Here is a 22,500-nt window from a genome sequence, read left to right on the forward strand (position 1 = left end):
TCGTGACCTCCCACGTGTGACGTAACACGGGGGACACAAGGGGGTGTGAGGAGAACCAGTGGAGAACTGGGCAGCTGTCTTGGTGAGTGACCGGCGTTAGCATGTTAGCTAACGTCACATCACAACATTGTGAAGTTAGCTATCATATATCAGGCTATAACTAAAGTAGTATTGATAATATAGTAACGTTACTGGCAGGACTGTTGATACTGATCCATAACAGAAACTAATGAGCAAGTATCAGCCGTATCTCTCGTTACCTAATGCAACTCCACACTACGGTGCTGTGTACCGGAGGAGAGAGAGATACGGCTGATACTTGACGATCTGGCGGAGAAAGGTTGTGGAGCCTCCGTTGATATGCCGTTGTAAATGGCTTGATGGAAAGCAGGTGTGTAGTCGGGGAGGGTGCACAGCTGATTGCAGCAGGTGAGTGGAGGTTGAGCCGGGAGCCAGGAGTGACAGCCACCACGCACACACAAACAACACAGACAGGGGGAAACAAACACAAAGGAGACGGCTGGAGCAGGACAGCCACCACAGCGTTACCTAATGCAACTCCACACTACGTCTTACGGTGCCGTGTACCGGAGGGGAGAGAGAGAGAGCAGCGAAGGGGGGGAGAGAGAGAGAGAGCAGTGAAGGGGGGGGGAGAGAGATAGAGCAGTGAAGGGGGGGAGAGAGAGAGAGAGCAGTGAAGGGGGGGAGAGAGAGAGAGAGAGCAGCGAAGGGGGGGAGAGAGAGAGAGAGCAGTGAAGGGGGGGAGAGAGAGAGAGAGAGCAGCGAAGGGGGGGAGAGAGAGAGAGAGCAGTGAAGGGGGGGGGGGTGGGGGGGGGAGAGAGAAGTAATACGGTTTCCTGATAAAGCTGTGGAGAGTATGTGCTGCAGGGAGGTGGATGCACAACGCACCCAGGAACGAACGCTAGCTCCGGTCCTTGTTACTGTGGACTCGATGTCCTGACAGGCTGGTATTTGTGCAACCTGCACAAACACAAGCTCACCATGATTACAAATCAATACAATGTAAAACTACAGAAAAATACCAGCTCACTAAAACACAACCGCTCAACTCAACGCAACTCTACTATACCCGCGGTCAGAGAGGGAGATGTGTCCCCTGTGTGATGTAATACGACGCGTTTGAAGTATGACCTTAAAAAAAAGCCGTCTTTAAGAGCAGAGCAGGCAGCACTGGTGTGGACTCAGACTACAGGGAAAGCCTGTTTGGGGTTTGCTGACCACTCAGTCTCACACTCGGTGTTTAAGAACGCCGCTGTTGGTGAAGATGTTCTGACATTTACCATCAAAGCATGACTGCAGGTATTACCCACTAAGTACAGTCTGTCCACCTGGTACCCTCGCATTCTCCATTCTGTTTAAACCATCAGGATTCACAACAACGCCTAGAATCCACTGCACACATAGCAAATGGATGTAATGCATACAAACGCCTGTACAGAGCCCGTCATGACCGTATTGTGGACATTGTGTCTGATGCGGTACAAAACATCTTACCATCTAGCACAGCAATGTACAAGCACACTAGAGTGCTATCAGAATGGTTTGGTTTTAGCAATGATGTCTTTGCTGACATCCCAAATACACCTGATGTTGTTTTTGTTGACACCAACCACAGGGAGGTGCTCATATTAGAAGTAGGCTGTTCCTCTGAGCTGTACATGGACCAGGCTTTCCAGAACAATATATCAAATACCAACCACTGCTCGATGTGATAACCAGCTTTGGGTACAAGTGTAGATACAGCATACTCATATTAGGAAGTCTTGGCCGTGTATATAAAAGCAATCCAATGATTGGTCTGAGAATTGATGGAATGTCAAAGAGAAAAGCCAAATATTGCTCTGTTTCAGCTATTATTAGCTGCTTAGCCGTGTGGAGAAGGAGGTGCTATGTGCTCCCTTAAGGCTGCTGCTTAGCCGTGTGGAGAAGGAGGTGCTATGTGCTCCCTTAAGTGTTCTGTGCTGTTTAGCCGTGTGGAGAAGGAGGTGCTATGTGTTCCCTTAAGTGTTCTGTGCTGTTTAGCCGTGTGGAGAAGGAGGTGCTATGTGTTCCCTTAAGTGTTCTGTGCTGCTTAGCCGTGTGGAGAAGGAGGTGCTATGTGTTCCCTTAAGGCTGCTGCTTAGCCGTGTGGAGAAGGAGGTGCTATGTGCTCCCTTAAGGCTGCTGCTTAGCCGTGTGGAGAAGGAGGTGCTATATGTTCCCTTAAGTGTTCTGTGCTGCTTAGCCGTGTGGAGAGGGAGGTGCTATGTGTTCCCTTAAGGCTGCTGCTTAGCCGTGTGGAGAAGGAGGTGCTATGTGTTCCCTTAAGGCTGCTGCTTAGCCGTGTGGAGAAGGAGGTGCTATGTGTTCCCTTAAGGCTGCTGCTTAGCCGTGTGGAGAAGGAGGTGCTATGTGTTCCCTTAAGGCTGCTGCTTAGCCGTGTGGAGAAGGAGGTGCTATGTGTTCCCTTAAGCCTGCTGCTTAGCCGTGTGGAGAAGGAGGTGCTATGTGTTCCCTTAAGGCTGCTGCTTAGCCGTGTGGAGAAGGAGGTGCTATGTGTTCCCTTAAGGCTGCTGCTTAGCCGTGTGGAGAAGGAGGTGCTATGTGTTCCCTTAAGGCTGCTGCTTAGCCGTGTGGAGAAGGAGGTGCTATGTGTTCCCTTAAGGCTGCTGCTTAGCCGTGTGGAGAAGGAGGTGCTATGTGTTCCCTTAAGGCTGCTACTTAGCCGTGTGGAGAAGGAGGTGCTATGTGTTCCCCTAAGTGTTCTGTGCTGCTTAGCCGTGTGGAGAAGGAGGTGCTATGTGTTCCCTTAAGTGTTCTGTGCTGCTTAGCCGTGTGGAGAAGGAGGTGCTATGTGTTCCCTTAAGTGTTCTGTGCTGCTTAGCCGTGTGGAGAAGGAGGTGCTATGTGTTCCCTTAAGGCTGCTGCTTAGCCGTGTGGAGAAGGAGGTGCTATGTGTTCCCTTAAGGCTGCTACTTAGCCGTGTGGAGAAGGAGGTGCTATGTGTTCCCCTAAGTGTTCTGTGCTGCTTAGCCGTGTGGAGAAGGAGGTGCTATGTGTTCCCCTAAGTGTTCTGTGCTGCTTAGCCGTGTGGAGAAGGAGGTGCTATGTGTTCCCCTAAGTGTTCTGTGCTGCTTAGCCGTGTGGAGAAGGAGGTGCTATGTGTTCCCTTAAGTGTTCTGTGCTGCTTAGCCGTGTGGAGAAGGAGGTGCTATGTGTTCCCTTAACGGCCCCTACACACGGCGGCGTGCGTTGTCGCTTGCCGGCGGGGGGGGCTGAAACTCGACCAATAACCAATCACATGAATTTCCCGCCCCGGACACACAAGCACGCGGTTTGATTGGCTAGAGCTTGGACTGGCATACGATTCGATTGGCTGACGCCTCCGTCGAGGCGTCAAAAGTAGAACATTGCTCTACTTTTGCAGCGAGCACCACGAGAGAAGCTACGCTTTGCTCCCACAATGCAGTTCGGCAAATCGTGACGTCACCCCATTCAAAGTGAATGGGCAGAAGCGTTGAAGCGGCAACGCACGCCGCCGTGTGTAGGGGCCGTAAGGCTGCAGCTTAGCCGTGTGGAGAAGGAGGTGCCATGTGTTCCCCTAAGGCTGCTGCTTAGCCGTGTGGAGAAGGAGGTGCCATGTGTTCCCCTAAGGCTGCTGCTTAGCCGTGTGGAGAAGGAGGTGCTATGTGTTCCGCTAAGGCTGCTGCTTAGCCGTGTGGAGAAGGAGGTTCTATGTGCTCCCTTAAGTGTTCTGTGCTGCTTAGCCGTGTGGAGAAGGAGGTGCTATGTGTTCCCTTAAGTGTTCTGTGCTGCTTAGCCGTGTGGAGAAGGAGGTGCTATGTGTTCCCTTAAGGCTGCTGCTTAGCCGTGTGGAGAAGGAGGTGCTATGTGTTCCCCTAACGCTGCTGCTTAGCCGTGTGGAGAAGGAGGTGCTATGTGCTCCCTTAAGTGTTCTGTGCTGCTTAGCCCCGACATATTTGATTCCCTGTCTTATGTGATATAATTTGTGGAACCAAATAAAGTGTCTGTGTCTGTGTGTGTGTGTGTGTGTGTGTGTGTGTGTGTGTGTGTGTGTGTGTGTGTGTGTGTGTGTGTGTGTCCTCACGATGACGGTGTCAGATGTCTTCATGCCGTGCAGCAGGATAGCCACCAGGGTGAAGACGAGCATCAGAGGTCCGTACAGCTCACCTGCGATCTTCTGCACAGGAAGAACAAACTATCACCTGAAGAAGCTCTTATTGTGAAAACCCCCAGAGTGTAGAGTGTGTGCAGACAGGAAGTACAAACCTGGGGGAAGTTGATCATGCGGACAGGAATCATGGACTCTATCAGCCTGAGGGGGAGACAGGTGGCATGGGGTTAGCTTCAGTTAGCATCCAGGTGAGCTGACAAGAAACAGCAAGTGCTCTCACCTGCTGCGCACCTGCACCGGCTCCACGTCGAAGTACGGCCTCAGGATGTCGATGTTAGCGTACAGGTTGAAGGCTTTGGACGCCTGACGCTTCCCCGCCTGCCACACCTGAACGCATCACACAGGTGAGTCAGAAACACACCTGAACGCATCACAAAGGTCTCAGGTGAGTCTGACCTCAGGTGAGTCTGACCTCAGGTGAGTCTGACCTCAGGTGAGTCTCACCTCGTCGGCCACCTGGCGCCCCAGCTGGCCCTTGATGCCCTTCATCCCGAGAAACTCCCCGTCCCCCCCGTCCCCCCCGCCCTCCTCCTCCTCCTCTTCCTCCTCCTCTTCCTCCCTCACCTCTGATGGAGCTCCCCCATGTCCTCGAAGCTGGAGCCAGACGTGTCGTCCATGTTCTCCATGTCGATGACGGCCGAGCCCCCCCCCTGCAGACAGGAAGACACTCAGAACCAGGTAAAGGTACTACAGGTACTACACCTGTACTCTGTACCTGCCCCCCCCCCTGCAGACAGGAAGACACTCAGAACCAGGTACAGGTACTACAGGTACTACACCTGTACTCTGTACCTGCCCCCCCCCCCCCCCCCCCCCTGCAGACAGGAAGACACTCAGAACCAGGTAAAGGTACTACAGGTACTACACCTGTACTCTGTACCTGCCCCCCCCGCCTCCCCCACCGACAGGAAGACACTCAGAACCAGGTAAAGGTACTACAGGTACTACACCTGTACTCTGTACCTGCCCCCCCCCCTGCAGACAGGAAGACACTCAGAACCAGGTACTACAGTAAAATCCTAACCTACAGTACTTATATACAACCCTAACCTACAGTACTTATATACAACCCTAACCTACAGTACTTATATACAACCCTAACCTGCAGTACTTATATACAACCCTAACCTGCAGTACTTATATACAACCCTAACCTACAGTACTTATATACAACCCTAACCTGCAGTACTTATATACAACCCTAACCTGCAGTACTTATATACAACCCTAACCTGCAGTACTTATATACAACCCTAACCTGCAGTACTTATATACAACCCTAACCTGCAGTACTTATATACAACCCTAACCTACAGTACTTATATACAACCCTAACCTGCAGTACTTATATACAACCCTAACCTACAGTACTTATATACAACCCTAACCTGCAGTACTTATATACAACCCTAACCTGCAGTACTTATATACAACCCTAACCTACAGTACTTATATACAACCCTAACCTGCAGTACTTATATACAACCCTAACCTACAGTACTTATATACAACCCTAACCTACAGTACTTATATACAACCCTAACCTGCAGTACTTATATACAACCCTAACCTACAGTACTTATATACAACCCTAACCTGCAGTACTTATATACAACCCTAACCTGCAGTACTTATATACAACCCTAACCTGCAGTACTTATATACAACCCTAACCTGCAGTACTTATATACAACCTTAACCTGCAGTACTTATATACAACCCTAACCTACAGTACTTATATACAACCCTAACCTGCAGTACTTATATACAACCCTAACCTGCAGTACTTATATACAACCCTAACCTACAGTACTTATATACAACCCTAACCTACAGTACTTATATACAACCCTAACCTACAGTACTTATATACAACCCTAACCTGCAGTACTTATATACAACCCTAACCTACAGTACTTATATACAACCCTAACCTGCAGTACTTATATACAACCTTAACCTGCAGTACTTATATACAACCCTAACCTACAGTACTTATATACAACCCTAACCTGCAGTACTTATATACAACCCTAACCTGCAGTACTTATATACAACCCTAACCTGCAGTACTTATATACAACCCTAACCTGCAGTACTTATATACAACCCTAACCTGCAGTACTTATATACAACCCTAACCTGCAGTACTTATATACAACCCTAACCTGCAGTACTTATATACAACCCTAACCTGCAGTACTTATATACAACCCTAACCTGCAGTACTTATATACAACCCTAACCTACAGTACTTATATACAACCCTAACCTACAGTACTTATATACAACCTTAACACATACTAAACTTTTTTAAAGACTTGAGTATTTACATGCTAAGCTACTTTGTGCTTCTTCTCCACTACAGTTCAGAGGTGCATCATGTACCAGATAAGTTAGCCTGTTAGCATGGTTTATGTTAGCCTGGTTCAGCCTGGTTCCTGCTAGCCTGGTTCTTGTTAGCCTGGCTTAGCCTGGTTCTTGTTAGCCTGGTTTAGCCTGGTTCCTGCTAGCCTGGTTCTTGTTAGCCTGGTTTAGCCAGGTTCCTGTTAGCCTGGTTTAGCCTGGTTCCTGTATGCTGTTAGCCTGGTTTAGCCTGGTTCATGTATGCTGTTAGCCTGTTAGCCTGGTTTAGCCTGGTTCCTGTATGCTGTTAGCCTGGTTTAGCCTGGTTCAAGTTAGCCTGGTTTAGCCTGGTTCTTGTTAGCCTGGTTCATGTTAGCCTGGTTTAGCCTGGTTGCTGTTAGCCTGGTTTAGCCTGGTTCCTGTATGCTGTAAGCCTGGTTTAGCCTGGTTCATGTATGCCGTTAGCCTGGTTTAGCCTGGTTCCTGTATGCTGTTAGCCTGTTAGCTCTGCTGTGTTGAGCCCGTCTGACAGGTTCGGTCTGTTTAACCCATGGGCAGCTAGCTCATATCAATACTGCTACTGTAGTCCATTACTGTAACAGTACACTTGATGTCACTATAGTAATAATAATAATAATAATAATAATAATAATAATAATAATAATAATAATGTTATCTATCATTCCTCAGTGATACTTCTATTGTATAAATACTGCTGCTTACTCACTAACTGAATGTTGACTTGTGATAAATAGTAATTATGCAATGCGTGTTTGTGTTAGCTCTTAGCTGTCAGTTAGCATGTTAGCATGTTAGCTCACCTGGTTCTCATCGAAGCTGCCCCATGGCTCCGTGTTCCTGCTCTCGGACTCCGCAGACATGTTCCCCGCAGACAGAGCTCCGATGCCCGGGTCAGAGAGGGTGTTGTCCCCGGGTCAGAGAGAGTGGTCCCGGGTTAGAGAGAGTGATCAGAACCGGTGAAACTCTCCGGGTTTCTCTGTCTCTAAAGAATAACAAACAGACTCCGCCACCACATGACGTCACCGACGCCGAGGCGACGTGGACTCAGAAGATCTCGCGAGATTCTCTTGTTGCCACGTGAGCAGTGGCCGTTTCTCCTTCTTCTTCTTCTTCTTCTTCTTCTTCTCTTGCATTTGGCGGATTGCAAACAACTTAAAAGGTGCATACCGCCACCTACTGTACATGAGTATGAATCGTCACATCATTCCAACTCTTTAACCTGTTCTAACCAAAATTAAATTAAAATAAATACATAAATAAAACCATTAAATAAATAAAACAAAACACAAATCTATGTTCTTTCCTGACCTAATGTTAAATTATTGTTCCTACCCCAGTTTCACTCAAGAATTTAAACAGTGCCTTTGTGGTAGCTTTTACTCCCTCTCCTTTTGTTCCCAAAACACCAACCACACTCCACTCCCTCTCTGCCTCTAAGACTTTAGCCTTTCATTGTTCTCTTTCCGCTTTATAGATTTCACATTGTAACAATATATGTTCTACATCTTCTTTTACTGCACAGTTCCCACACTTGTTACTGTCACTTTTCCCCATGATATACAGCGTACTGTTCAAAGCCGTGTGATTTATTCTGAGTCTAGCCATCATGATTTCCTCCCTTCTGTTTCTTTCTTTATGAATATGAATTGTAATTGTATTTTGTACTTTGTGATAGTCCTTGCCTTTCTGGTCTTCCTCCCACCTTTTCTGCCAGATCTCCATCCCTTTCTTCTTAATGACTGCTTGTCCTTCTCCTTTACCAAGTTGAACTGGTAATGTTATTTGCTTTTGTAGTGCACTTTTTGCTAATTTATCAGCACACTCGTTCCCTTTCACCCCCTCATGTGCAGGCACCCAGCAGAACTGAAGATCTATGCCGCTTCTGTGCAGTCTTAACAGGCTATGATTCAGTTCTATGAGAATGTCTTCTCTAGTAGTTGTTGTTGATTGTATGCTTTGTAATATGGACAATGAATCTGTACATATAACCACCCTATCTGGTCTGACCTCTTCAACCCACTGCAATCCTATTATTACAGCAAGCATTTCTGCTGTATACACTGATAATTGATCAGACGCTCTTTTTAAAATAGATATTTTAAAGTCTGGGATGTATATGCCAACTCCAACACGCTCTTCCTTGTTCTTAGAGCCATCTGTATAAATGTGTAGGTAATTGTGTGGCCGTTTCTCATGAGAGGTTTCTCATTTCATCAAATCCCCCTCCTCGACTCCTCGGTCCTCCAGATCTGACCCGGAAATGAATTTCAGCGCGCCCTTTTGAAGGACATCTTATTCCTCTAAATGCGCTTCGAGGACCGAGCATCGAGCGTCGAGGAGGCTCTCTGGAGGAGCTCTAACCGAGGAGACACTGATGGGTCCTCCACGGCTCCTCTGCGGATGCATTTCCGGGAACGGTGGAGGCGTGACGCACGGCCGGACTTATCTCAGCCAATCACAGCTCTGCATGCATCCCCTGGATATTATTTTATTAACTGCTTTCATCGCGACGCGATGTTTCCAGAGAGAACAGCTGAGAGGTCCGTGCAGAAAGCAGAGCAGTGTGTATAATATATATCACTCAGTGTAACAGACCTACTCTCTGTATCTGCTTTAGTTTAGTAGATATCTACAAACAAAGAGTCGATATTTTTTGTTTATATCTAAAGACCATTTAGTGCTTCACATAATAAAATACACAACGGGTGTATCCTGATTATGCTTTAGGAGCTGTAGGTGTGTGTGTTGTACAGTGTGTAGGTGTGTGTTGTACAGTGTGTGTGTGTTTGTTGTACAGTGTGTAGGTGTGTGTTGTACAGTGTGTGTGTGTGTGTTTGTTGTACAGTGTGTGTGTGTTTGTTGTACAGTGTGTGTGTGTTTGTTGTACAGTGTGTAGGTGTGTGTTGTACAGTGTGTGTGTGTGTTTGTTGTACAGTGTGTGTGTGTGTGTTGTACAGTGTGTGTGTGTGTGTGTGGTACAGTGTGTAGGTGTGTGTGTGGTACAGTGTGTAGGTGTGTGTGTGGTACAGTGTGTAGGTGTGTGTGTGGTACAGTGTGTAGATGCGGCGGACAGACGGGTCTCAGTTGGTTTGGTGTCCTCTGCTTACTTTTAATACTTGTACAACTTTTGGCCCGTAATTTCAATTCCCCATTTCAGCGACCAGAGAGAGGGGGGGGATATATCCAGTCTCTGATTGGGTTACATTATTATGAGAGTGCTTTCATACTTGTTTGATTCTGAAATTGTATATATTTATATAAAATGTGTGTGTGTGTCCGCATCTGTAGCCTGTTATCATGAACACATCTGTCCATCAGACAGAGGGCTGCTGTGCCTCCTGTCATCATTAATGGACGTCTCTTTAAAATGACCGCTCAGAGGAGAGGAGTTCTCATTTCTCTAACCGCCTGCTGCTTCCCCTCCTCTCTCCTCGGTTCCCCTCCTCTCTCCTCCGCTCGCATCTCCTGTGGGCGGGACTAAGTCTCGAGGATAGGAGTCGAGGAGGGGAAAGTTGAGAATTGAGAAACCTCTAATGTCGAGTACACATGCTGCAGATCAACTATTTCAAGTATACTACGTCACAGAGTGGCGCAGAATGTTTGGCATTTAATATGCATTTAAACAGTCCTTCGGCGCCACTCTATGACGTAGTACACATGAAATAGTTGCTCTGCAGCAGTTTTACTTGCGATTGAGAAACGGCCTGTATCTTTTTTCCCAACATCAATAAACATTACAGGGTCCTTCTCAGGTCGATTAAATGGATTCCTTGCGTCCCTCACTTGCGTCGTTTCCCTGCGTGTAGTCCCTCCCACAAGGGAAGCATGGAGAGAGGAAACCACGAGACGCAGGGAAAGAGTTTTCAGAGCAATGGGACGTCCTTTCCTCCGGAGCGTCACGTGAAGGGTTATGGCTAGAAAGGATCCCTCTGGTGTAAATATGACGTCTCGTTGTAACTCTCGTTGTAATCGGAGCGGCTCGGAAACACATCTACAGCAGTAACATGATGCAACATACACATTAATGCAGCAGCAATATTAATAGAGAAACATCAGACATAATAGTGAAACACTGCAAGGGAACATTTTATTGCACCAGGAGCTATCTTGGGACTTTTACTGCGACAACGTTGACTTGCCTGTGAATAAAAAATAAACCATAGTGTTGGTGATCTACAGTGTTGTCATTCTTCTTTGAACAGCAAGACCGCTAACACCCTATTTCAACAATCACACTCCCTGTCATTGACATCATTAATAGATAGTTTAGCTTCTCATCATCATTTGCTGTGGCCAACTGATGTTAACGATCGTAACTGAAAGGCTGCCTGCCAAACGTAAACATTCAGCCACGTGACATTCAGCCAAACTCTCGCGAGAAGGCTTGTTTGAGACAAGCGAGACCTGCGCAGACCTGCGCAATTTCGATCAACGTCTTGCTCGTGCGTTGCATGATGGTTAGTCATTTTGTCCGACTTGCTCTGGAGGCTCGCTCACATGAGACGTTGAAATCTCGCGGGACAAAGACGCCCGCAGCCTTGAGAGCGAGGCGCGGTGAGGCGCGAGAGGCGCCGCAGTTCCTCTCCACGGGCTGCGGAGGCGAAATGCTTGATGGGAAACGACTCGCTGGTATCTCGAGCTGAGCGCTCATTGGTGGTTTTTACCCCGTGCTGCTGATGAAGCTCTCCAATTGGCTCGGCAAAAGTTTGTTGTTGTTTTGTGTCAGTTTTACGTCGCCACTTCCATTCCATTTTTCATCATTGTTCCACAATGTTTATCATCATGAAATTAATATCTATATATTGTATACTATACTTGCACTGCTTACCGTTTTCATACTTTATATATCTTAGCATATTCATACACACTGTTCATACTGCTCACAGGCTGCTGTGTGTATCTAGTGTATTCATACACACTGTTCATACTCCTCTCAGGCTGCTGTGTGTATCTAGTGTATTCATACACACTGTTCATACTGCTCACAGGCTGCTGTGTGTATCTAGTGTATTCATACACACTGTTCATACTGCTCTCAGGCTGCTGTGTGTATCTAGTGTATTCATACACACTGTTCATACTGCTCTCAGGCTGCTGTGTGTATCTAGTGTATTCATACACACTGTTCATACTGCTCTCAGGCTGCTGTGTTTATCTAGTGTATTCATACACACTGTTCATACTGCTCACAGGTTGCTGTGTGTATCTAGTGTATTCATACACACTGTTCATACTGCTCTCAGGCTGCTGTGTGTATCTAGTGTATTCATACACACTGTTCATACTGCTCTCAGGCTGCTGTGTGTATCTAGTGTATTCATACACACTGTTCATACTGCTCTCAGGCTGCTGTGTGTATCTAGTGTATTCATACACACTGTTCATACTGCTCACAGGCTGCTGTGTGTATCTAGTGTGTTCATACACACTGTTCATACTGCTCTCAGGCTGCTGTGTGTATCTAGTGTATTCATACACACTGTTCATACTGCTCTCAGGCTGCTGTGTGTATCTAGTGTATTCATACACACTGTTCATACTGCTCTCAGGTTGCTGTGTGTATCTAGTGTATTCATACCCCTCACTGTTTATTCATCATTCACTTCATTCTATCTTTTATTCTGTAGATTGTGTACATTACTTTTCACTTTACTGCTTGTTGCACTCCTGGTTGGAAGCTAAACTGCATTTCGTTGTCTCAGTACCTGTAATATGTGCAATAACAATAAAGTTGAATCTAATCTTGAGCAGGAACAAATGTATTTTCTATATCTAACATTAACGATTAAACACATTTGTGCATTCTTTATAAATGCAAACCGAGTCAAGCCAACTCCGGAGGTGGCGGTATGGACCTTAAAGTGGTTTGCAATCCGCCAAAAAACCGAGAGAAGAAGAAGAAGGCGAAGAAGAAGAAGAAGCCGACTCGGAGCTGTCCGACTTCAGGCGAGCTTTTTGAGACCTCCCCCGGCTGCGATCGGCTATTCTCGTCTACTTTCGAGGCGAGCCGCAACGCGTCTCAAACAAGCCTTCTCTCTGTGACTCAAGCCGCGGGATGTAGCTCAGTTCTCGCGAGACTTCGCCTCCCTGTGTTGTGTTGTTTTCTCTCCACGTAATAATCGTGACATTGGTGTAGCACCGGCTCTAACCGGAGATCTTCCTCTCTCTTACCGGAGATCTTCCTCTCTCTTACCGGAGATCTTCCTCTCTGACCGGCCTCCGGACCGCCGCGGAGACTTGATGACATCCAAGCCGAGAGTCCAGAACAAAGTTTCCCGGTGAGTGTGACCGTGTGAGGGGAGCCTTATCCCCGCTGTTCTCTTCCGGAGGGTCGGCTAGCATAGTTAGCTCCCTGGGGCTAGCGGAGCTAACGTTAGCTTCGTGTTAGCTTAGCTTTCGACGCGCAGTGACCTCAGATACTCTTTATTATATAAACAACTAACACTTAAATACTCTTTATCAGAGAAGAATATATAATATGCTGCTTTTTAAGCTGTGCTCCAGTAGTTTGATATCCACCTGCTCTGAGGGTTAGAGCACTTAGATACTTGTACTCCTTACGTACAGTCTCCTAATCACACTTAAATACTTTTACTCCTTAAGTACAGTCTCCTAATCACACTTAAATACTTTTACTCCTTAAGTAAAGTCTCCTAATCGCACTTAAATACTTTTACTCCTTAAGTACAGTCTCCTAATCACACTTAAATACTTTTACTCCTTAAGTACAGTCTCCTAATCACACTTAAATACTTTTACTCCGTAAGTAAAGTCTCCTAATCACACTTAAATACTTTTACTCCTTAAGTAAAGTCTCCTAATCGCACTTAAATACTTTTACTCCGTAAGTACAGTCTCCTAATCACACTTAAATACTTTTACTCCTTAAGTAAAGTCTCCTAATCGCACTTAAATACTTTTACTCCTCAAGTACAGTCTCCTAATCGCACTTAAATACTTGTACTCCTCAAGTACAGTCTCCTAATCACACTTAAATACTTTTACTCCTTAAGTAAAGTCTCCTAATCGCACTTAAATACTTTTACTCCTTAAGTACAGTCTCCTAATCGCACTTAAATACTTGTACTCCTTAAGTACAGTCTCCTAATCGCACTTAAATACTTTTACTCCTTAAGTACAGTCTCCTAATCGCACTTAAATACTTTTACTCCTTAAGTACAGTCTCCTAATCGCACTTAAATACTTTTACTCCTTACGTACAGTCTCCTAATTGCACTTAAATACTTTTACTCCTTAAGTACAGTCTCCTAATCACACTTAAATACTTTTACTCCTTAAGTACAGTCTCCTAATCGCACTTAAATACTTTTACTCCTTAAGTACAGTCTCCTAATCGCACTTAAATACTTTTACTCCTTAAGTACAGTCTCCTAATCGCACTTAAATACTTTTACTCCTCAAGTACAGTCTCCTAATCACACTTAAATACTTTTACTCCTTAAGTACAGTCTCCTAATCGCACTTAAATACTTTTACTCCTTAAGTACAGTCTCCTAATCACACTTAAATACTTGTACTCCTTAAGTACAGTCTCCTAATCGCACTTAAATACTTTTACTTAAGTACATTCTCCATGCAGTACTCTTACTCCAGTATGTTCACAGAGTGCTTTCAGTCCGGCTCAGAATCACGAGAAAGTGTTTGAGTCTAAAGTTCAAGTTTCCAGGCTGTTGGCATCACGAGCACAGCAGCTGCAGAGTGGAGCAATAACTGCCTGAACCTGGACCAGGTGCCCTCCAGCCTCCAGGTGAGCAGCTAGAGGGTTTGAGGGGAGACTACATTATCCCTCAGTGACTCTGAACCTGGTCCCCCTCACCTGAACCTGAACCAGGTGAGGGGGGTCAGGACCACGTGAGCAGCTAGAGGGTCTGAGGGTCTTCACCTGAGCTTCTGTTAGCTCCACCTGAGCTTCTGTTAGCTTCACCTGAGCTTCTGTTAGCTTCACCTGAGCTTCTGTTAGCTTCACCTGAGCTTCACCTGAGCTTCTGTTAGCTTCACCTGAGCTTCTGTTAGCTTCACCTGAGCTTCTGTTAGCTTCACCTGAGCTTCACCTGAGCTTCTGTTAGCTCCACCTGAGCTTCTGTTAGCTCCACCTGAGCTTCACCTGAGCTTCTGTTAGCTTCACCTGAGCTTCTGTTAGCTTCACCTGAGCTTCACCTGAGCTTCTGTTAGCTCCACCTGAGCTTCTGTTAGCTCCACCTGAGCTTCACCTGAGCTTCTGTTAGCTCCACCTGAGCTTCTGTTAGCTTCACCTGAGCTTCTGTTAGCTTCACCTGAGCTCCACCTGAGCTTCTGTTAGCTTCACCTGAGCTTCTGTTAGCTTCACCTGAGCTTCTGTTAGCTTCCCTCTGCCCAACAGAAAGGGGTCAGCCCAGGCCGTCAGCTGTTCCCTGCTGATATAAATACTGTGTGTGTGAGATAATAACAGTGTGTGTTTCCTCACCCTCACCGCAGCAGATCCCCCTTAGTCCCCCTGTTATCTCTCGGCTCCAGCTGGGCTCAGTGCTCTGTGACCTCACTGAGTCACAGGTCTCCAGCTGGGCTCAGTGGTCTGTGACCTCACTGAGTCACAGGTCTCCAGCTGGGCTCAGTGGTCTGACCTCACTGAGTCACAGGTCTCCAGCTGGGCTCAGTGGTCTGACCTCACTGAGTCACAGGTCTCCAGCTGGGCTCAGTGCTCTGTGACCTCACTGAGTCACAGGTCTCCAGCTGGGCTCAGTAGTCTGTGACCTCACTGAGTCACAGGTCTCCAGCTGGGCTCAGTGGTCTGCAGTGTTGTGCTAGTTACTGAAAACCAGTAACTAGTTACCATTACTAGTTACTTCATTTCAAAAGTAACTCAGTTACTTTACTGATTACTTACACCAAAAAGGTGTGAACAGTAATACATGAGTTACTTAAACAAAGGGTCCCATTAATGCCCTCATAGCCTTCATTTCAGTTCTGTTATTGCATTGGAGAATAATACAATCTGTTGATCAAGAAATAGAAATAGTAGAAATAGCCTGCATGCGTTCTACAACGTGCAATGGCTTTATCAGCTTTTCCCTGGCTAGCAGTCCCTCGGTTCAAACCCAGCAGCTGTTGCTGAGGTGGAGGTGGAGTGGGATGAGTCTGGGTCTGTGGTCTTAGCTACTAGCTTCGTCCCAGCATGTTGTTTCTGCAGATGTTCCAACAGATCTGAATTGCTGTTTTGGGCAGTAGATAGGATCTTTGACCCGCCAAGACACAACTTACATTTAACTAAAACCTTCTTTTCTTTGTGCTCGACAAAAGTGAAATATTGAGAATATCTCCAGGTGGAGAAACCCTCAGCCGCCATGATAGTCTTGTTAGTAAACACAAACACGCCCACAGCGCGTCTCCGCATGTGACACAGGAAGTATCTAAGAACATTTACTCAAGTACTTAAGTACAGTTCTCATCTCTGTTCGCCTCGCTGTTGGCGCCGCTCACCAACGTCTGGGAGCCGAGACTATATACAAAAAATAACGGAGTAACGCATCATGTAGTAACGGGAACTGAGTTACTGACTTTAAAAAATAGCACGTTAGTCCCAACACTGCTGCTAGGAGAGGAGACCAGAGCTGCTGCTAGGAGAGGAGACCAGAGCTGCTGCTAGGAGAGGAGACCAGAGCTGCTGCTAGGAGAGGAGACCAGAGCTGCTGCTAGGAGAGGAGAGGAGAGGAGACCAGAGCTGCTGCTAGGAGAGGAGACCAGAGCTGCTGCTAGGAGAGGAGAGGAGACCAGAGCTGCTGCTAGGAGAGGAGAGGAGAGGAGACCAGAGCTGCTGCTAGGAGAGGAGACCAGAGCTGCTGCTAGGAGAGGAGACCAGAGCTGCTGCTAGGAGAGGAGACCAGAGCTGCTGCTAGGAGAGGAGAGGAGACCAGAGCTGCTGCTAGGAGAGGAGAGGAGACCAGAGCTGCTGCTAGGAGAGTAGACCAGAGCTGCTGCTAGGAGAGGAGACCAGAGCTGCTGCTAGGAGAGGAGAGGAGAGGAGAGGAGACCAGAGCTGCTGCTAGGAGAGGAGAGGAGAGGAGACCAGAGCTGCTGCTAGGAGAGGAGACCAGAGCTGCTGCTAGGAGAGGAGACCAGGGGCCTCATTTATAACGTCGTGCGTAGGATTCACGTGGGAAGGTTGCTTACGTAGTAGAAATCCGAAAAATAGGTCCATACATTTTCCGCCACTTTCCGATTCACCAAACATTGCGTACCGGCGAGGAAAGTGAGTACAGCACTTCCTACGCCGGTTTCCCTTTCTAAATCACAACCGACTCGAAATGCGGTGCAGCTTTTGTGGGCTTCACGTAACGCCCGTATCTGCCTATAAATATTCAAACGCCCTTTCATTCTTTCATTCATTCATTCATTCATTCATTCTGACTGACTGCATGGAGAAGATCGCAGGACATGAGGACAGAACAGCTCAAACATCTCACACCGTGTCAGATTCTGGTTCTTTTGGGGAGGTGAGATAAATCATATTGTTTGGTGGATGCAGTTTGAACCAGAGTAGCAGCATGGAGGTCGGATCGTCACCAAAATAAATAAATGAGCCGTCCGAAAAAGGTTCATGACAAAAAGAATACACACAGCCTTCCTCAGGCAGTGTGTTTGTAACGGGGACAGGAGACCCCCCCCCCCCCCCCCCCCCCCTTGATGAGAAACTCTAAGAAATGATGGGGAATCCCTCCGGAGTGTAGTCATGACGACTGGATCTGAATGATGTTTTTGTATTTGGTGGTTTGTGTTCCAGCTTTCGATCAGCAACTATATATCCATAATCCAGCAGTTAAAGGAAATACATCTCATGTGTTGTGTTATATCAGCTGTACAGTTTACCACATGGTGCTCTTAGTTTCCATACCTCCTGTGTTTTACCAGCGACTTATCAAGTCTTGGCAAACGGAATAAAACACGATTTAAACGTGAGAGTATATAAAAACCATGCTCGTATCTTCGACCTATAGAAACACGGCGTCAGTTTAGACGTGATGCTGTCCTCCTGCTTACCGCATCATTTATGAGAAAACATTTCATAACATTAACACAACATATTGCAGGTGGTTTTAAATAACATATCCGTATTTATTTATTTCTCCAAGTTATGTTTCTGTGTGCTCTGAGGAGTCTCAAACAGGCGTTTGTTTAATCATTGTGAGATCGGCTTTAATCAATATTTGAAAATGAATTCTTCTTATATGATAAATGAGAGGTAACATTTTATTGATGGTTTTATTTCCACATCTTTCTCTCCGTTCTTCCTTCTGACAACGGTGATACATGAGGCCCCTGGTCTGTCTCACATCACGTCTGTTTCACAACACTTTAGACTCCATGCCTTCAGGAGGTCCTCTGGCTGCTGACCAATCACATCACAGTTTAAAGGTCTCATAACACTGGAGCTTTATAGCATGTTATTATTATAACTCCTCTACAGACACGTATCACTGACACTTTGTTAATGATTCATACATGGATCCTCTAGACTCTGACCAGGCTGTAAACAGCAGGGGGTCAGAGGTCAGCTGGTCAGGCTGTAAACAGCAGGGGGTCAGAGGTCAGCTGGTCAGGCTGTAAACAGCAGGGGGTCAGAGGTCAGCTGGTCAGGCTGTAAACAGCAGGGGGTCAGCTGTCTCTTATCAGCTGACTGTTGACAGCTGATAGAGAACGCCCAGGCTACGCCCGATGTCATGTGTCACTGAAAGAGGCCCCCTTCTTCTCCCTCCCTGTGTTATATATGTAGTGCATGTCAATGGTCTGCAGAGGCATACATCCCTGTTAGCATCTGAACTCCAGCTTCCTGTATCTTTAGTGTTAGCATTGCTTACACCTGGGTTACAGCAGTGCAATATATCCACTCAATGAGTTTCTTGTAGGGGGGGTAAGTGTTCTGACTTTTCGTACAATGTCCCGCTGTCTGGCTAGCTGCATAAAGTCAAGTGCTCGGCGCAGTTGTCGGCGAAATGTCGCTCCTCTGTTTTCATTTAAACAGCTCCTTATATCCGTTAGCGCAGCTAGCTAGCACCTGATGCTAACAACAACAATACACGTAAGGTCTCTCTCTCGCTCCCTCCCGGTCCTCCCGATGGCCAGTCGGTGCCTGCCGGTGAGCGTGGAAGTGTGGTCTGCCCATGGGTCTGCCACAAGCGGACGGCAGGAGCGGGGCTGTCAGCATCAGCTGATATCAGATGGTATTTTAAACTCGATGCGCTCTGAAACTACAGGGCGGCCGAGGAAAAAAAAATACACATGCGTATAATTTTGAGCACCACATTATTGAAAAGTATCGATAAGAGTATCGAAAAATACCGGTACAGATAAGCAATACCGGTACCGGATAAAATCCTAACGATACCCATCCCTAATCACAGGTGTATCACAGGCAGTGGCGAACCGTCAGGGCCTTCAAGGTATTCAGAGAATACCCTGGAACACTCAGATAAAACAAACAAAATATCTATTTAATTATATAAATAAAATGAATAAATGAGAATAGTATCTGTGTTGTTGATCTGTAATATCACAGTGTTACGTTGATTTGTTTGTCTTTCTCGGACAATGCACTACGCATTTCAGTGGTTTTGTGTTAGAAAAGAAAGTAACCAATCAGATCTTGTTCTGGGTCTCTGGGTAGAATATCCTTCAACAAGGTATTCTATATCCCTGATCGAATGCCCTGGCCGTTGCACTGAATGAGAGCGTACGCAAATCACACAACCAAAACAATCAATTAAATAGACTCAGGCTGGAAAACAGAGCTCGCTCTCTCTCTCATATCTGTATATATGTATATGTATATGTATATATATATGTATGTATATGTGTATATGTATACATACATATACATATACATACATATATGTATATCACACACAGCCGGGCTGTGTGTGAGCCCCGCCCCTCACAGCGCGCCTGGCTGTGTGTGAGCCCCGCCCCTCACAGCGCGCCTGGCTGTGTGTGAGCCCCGCCCCTCACAGAGCGCCTGGCTGTGTGTGAGCCCCGCCCCTCACAGAGCGCCTGGCTGTGTGTGAGCCCCGCCCCTCACAGCGCGCCTGGCTGTGTGTGAGCCCCGCCCCTCACAGAGCGCCTGGCTGTGTGTGAGCCCCGCCCCTCACAGCGCGCCTGGCTGTGTGTGAGCCCCGCCCCTCACAGAGCGCCTGGCTGTGTGTGAGCCCCGCCCCTCACAGCGCGCCTGGCTGTGTGTGAGCCCCGCCCCTCACAGAGCGCCTGGCTGTGTGTGAGCCCCGCCCCTCACAGAGCGCCTGGCTGTGTGTGAGCCCCGCCCCTCACAGAGCGCCTGGCTGTGTGTGAGCCCCGCCCCTCACAGAGCGCCTGGCTGTGTGTGAGCCCCGTCCCTCACAGCGCGCCTGGCTGTGTGTGAGCCCCGCCCCTCACAGAGCGCCTGGCTGTGTGTGAGCCCCGCCCCTCACAGCGCACCTGGCTGTGTGTGAGCCCCGCCCCTCACAGAGCGCCTGGCTGTGTGTGAGCCCCGCCCCTCACAGAGCGCCTGGCTGTGTGTGAGCCCCGCCCCTCACAGCGCTCCTGGCTAAAATGCTGGTCACATCCTTATGTAAACAAACACGCATGTAAACGGCAATTTATCGAGCTCAGAAAAGTTATCGATTCCATTTATATTTATCGTACGATAAGTTAATTGATTGATTATCGCGACAGGCCTAATCACAGGTGTATTGCAGGTGTATTACGGGTAGGGCTGTCCCGAATACCATTTTTCGGTCTCCGGATATTCGGTAGTAATCGGCAGCGAATATTCGGCCCGGGGTTTATTCATGAATTCTTTATGTTATTCTACAGTATTGTTGTTTTATAGTTATTTGTTAATGTAACCCAATTTGTGTTCTTTGACATTGAAAAGGATATCGCATTGTGTTTGTTACTTTCTTTGCAGTTGTGTCTTAAGTGTAATTCGGTTTGGCTTCCTATTTTTTATGGACATGCTTTTATTTTGTAGGAGAGTTAGCGCTGTTGACAGGAAGTTGTTGTTGCTATGGAAACAACGTGAGGGAGATGAACGGAGAAAAGTAATATCTACATATAAAGACGGAGAAAATAAACGATAACGTTTATGGTTAAGTGTTGGGATCGACCGATATGGCTTTTTCAAGGCCGATACCGATTATTAGTAATCAAGGAGACCAATAACCGATATTTGGAACCGATATACATTTGCAGTAAAATCAGAAAATCTTGGTGTCAAAATGTAGAATAACAGAAACTCCAACACAACTTCTTTGAAATGCATTTAAGCATATATTATGTTTAATGAACTTTCAAACATCTTACAGCTGGTCTCCTCTCTGTGCCCCTTTCTTTAGTGCAGCCATCTGCAATGAGTTAGAGAGAGACAGGAAGTGGGGCTGACATGCTGAACTAACAATCATGCTTCATTCATTATATCAAAACAATGCCTGTCTCTCATAACATCCCAATAAGCTGCTAGCAACTGCAAAACACTAGTGCTAGCTAATGTTTTGCAAAATATTAAAAGTGAGGCTATTACAGTAGACCTAACGTTAGTCTAGTAGACTCACTTCTAATATTTTGCTAAACATTTGCTAGATACATGTTGGCTAGCTAATGAGCTTCACATATCAGCCCCCCCCCCTCCGCACCACAGTTACTCCGCTGCGAGACGCTGCACGCACCCCGCGTCCCTTTGTAACTGGGAAACTGATAGAATTGGATCATAAGATCGTGGTGTTAGGGGATTGGGATGTTTATTGAACTTCGGCTTTCAACTGATTTACCTTTGAAACACATGTATGGCTCTGCCGCTCAGCGCTGCTGCTTGCCTCTGTCTGTGTCTGCGTTCTTCGCACCTGCCTGTAATCTGAGAAGGTCCCGCCTCTCTGGCTGGCTCCCGCCCGGAAAATCTTCAATGTTGATTGACACTTCAGTAATAGCCTATCAGATAGTGCTGTGGGCGGGACATTGCTCGTGTACAGAGAGCAGTGTTTCCCCTGGGATGGAGTCATAGCAGCGGTGCTAAGGCATGTGGGCCCAGCATAATGTGAGCGCGGAGCGCGTGGAATTTTTTAGTGCGTGCGAAGTGCGCCCCGCCAATTTGTTTCTATGTGTTTGCACAAGAAAGGCTCTTGAGGCCTAGTACCAGGTCCCTAGGTGAGATTTTAGGCGACATTTTATATGTAAAGAATAAATGAAAAATCTCTACAAAAGACAAATACACTGCAAAAACAGAAACTTATTGACTTAGGTAATAGACGTCAAAATGGCTTCAAATGTATTCAGTATTGTATGAACATGTTTGAATTGGGGGGGGGGGACGTCACATCCTCTAGGGGGGGCCGGGGCAATGTCTCAAGATTTAGCAAAAATACACCTTTATTGAACATACAGTAACACAAATACTACAAATCCACATAACAAACAATCAAAAATGAAAAAGGGTCGCCACTTATGATTATTTTAAGAAAAAAATGTTTTTTTTGGTACCTGGCTGGCACCCCCTAGCAGCGGCGCTCATATTTCAGCAGCGGCGCTGCGCCGCCACTATTTGTATATAGGGGAAACACTGGAGGGTGGTGACTGGAGCCAGAGAAACGGCCGCATCAGAGCCAAAGTTTTATCTGCAATTTGATATTAAAAAAAAAAGCAGATACCGATAATCGGTCAAATGCGGAATATCGACCCCGATAATCGGCCAGGCCGACCCCTAGTTAAGTGTTAGCACCCCCGAAGAGGCTTATGTTGATATTGGAGATTTCAATAAATTCGATTTTGGAAAAAACAAACAAAAACGAAAATCCGAATAACGAAATTGAAACCCGAATAGTACCCCAAAGAACGAATATTCGGATATTTGGGTACAGCCCTAATTACAGGTGTTTTTCTTGCTCTCAGGATGGCGGGGCTACAGCAGGCGCAGGATCAGC

At 46.7% G+C, this 22,500-nt stretch overlaps 2 protein-coding genes and 1 long non-coding RNA gene across 4 annotated transcripts in view; 2 read left to right on the forward strand and 1 right to left on the reverse strand.

Annotated features, from left to right (window-relative positions):
* yipf3 (Yip1 domain family, member 3) overlaps window positions 1–7,634 on the reverse strand; it is a 24,911-nt gene extending 17,277 nt beyond the window's left edge. Inside the window, 6 exon segments of the mRNA XM_079695872.1 lie at window positions 4,109–4,201; window positions 4,291–4,336; window positions 4,416–4,522; window positions 4,640–4,758; window positions 4,761–4,845; window positions 7,363–7,634. Coding sequence (XP_079551998.1) covers window positions 4,109–4,201; window positions 4,291–4,336; window positions 4,416–4,522; window positions 4,640–4,758; window positions 4,761–4,845; window positions 7,363–7,422 — 510 coding nt within the window. The 5' untranslated portion in view covers window positions 7,423–7,634.
* LOC307027592 lies at window positions 802–4,097 on the forward strand. Of its 2 annotated transcripts, none has more exons than XR_013804688.1 (3): window positions 802–2,693; window positions 2,795–3,783; window positions 3,933–4,097. It is a non-coding gene; the product is annotated as an uncharacterized lncRNA (long non-coding RNA). The 2 variants fall into 2 exon arrangements; XR_013804689.1 differs by having other exon boundaries at window positions 2,795–2,900; window positions 2,997–4,097.
* Window positions 7,635–12,493: 4,859 nt separating the features above from the next.
* The window catches only part of ncoa4 (nuclear receptor coactivator 4), a gene marked incomplete at its 3' end in the record, with an annotated part of 38,385 nt that continues 28,378 nt past the window's right edge, over window positions 12,494–22,500 (forward strand). The window contains exons 1-2 of the mRNA XM_079695874.1: window positions 12,494–12,840; window positions 22,469–22,500. The exon at window positions 22,469–22,500 is cut by the window's right edge and continues 62 nt beyond it. Of these exons, the coding sequence (XP_079552000.1) occupies window positions 12,803–12,840; window positions 22,469–22,500 (70 nt within the window). The 5' untranslated portion in view covers window positions 12,494–12,802. The remainder of the gene's footprint in view (window positions 12,841–22,468) is intronic.

The sequence above is a fragment of the Notothenia rossii genome (genome assembly GCF_949606895.1).
Source record: "Notothenia rossii genome assembly, contig: scaffold_103, whole genome shotgun sequence".
NCBI classification, from domain to species: domain Eukaryota; kingdom Metazoa; phylum Chordata; class Actinopteri; order Perciformes; family Nototheniidae; genus Notothenia; species Notothenia rossii.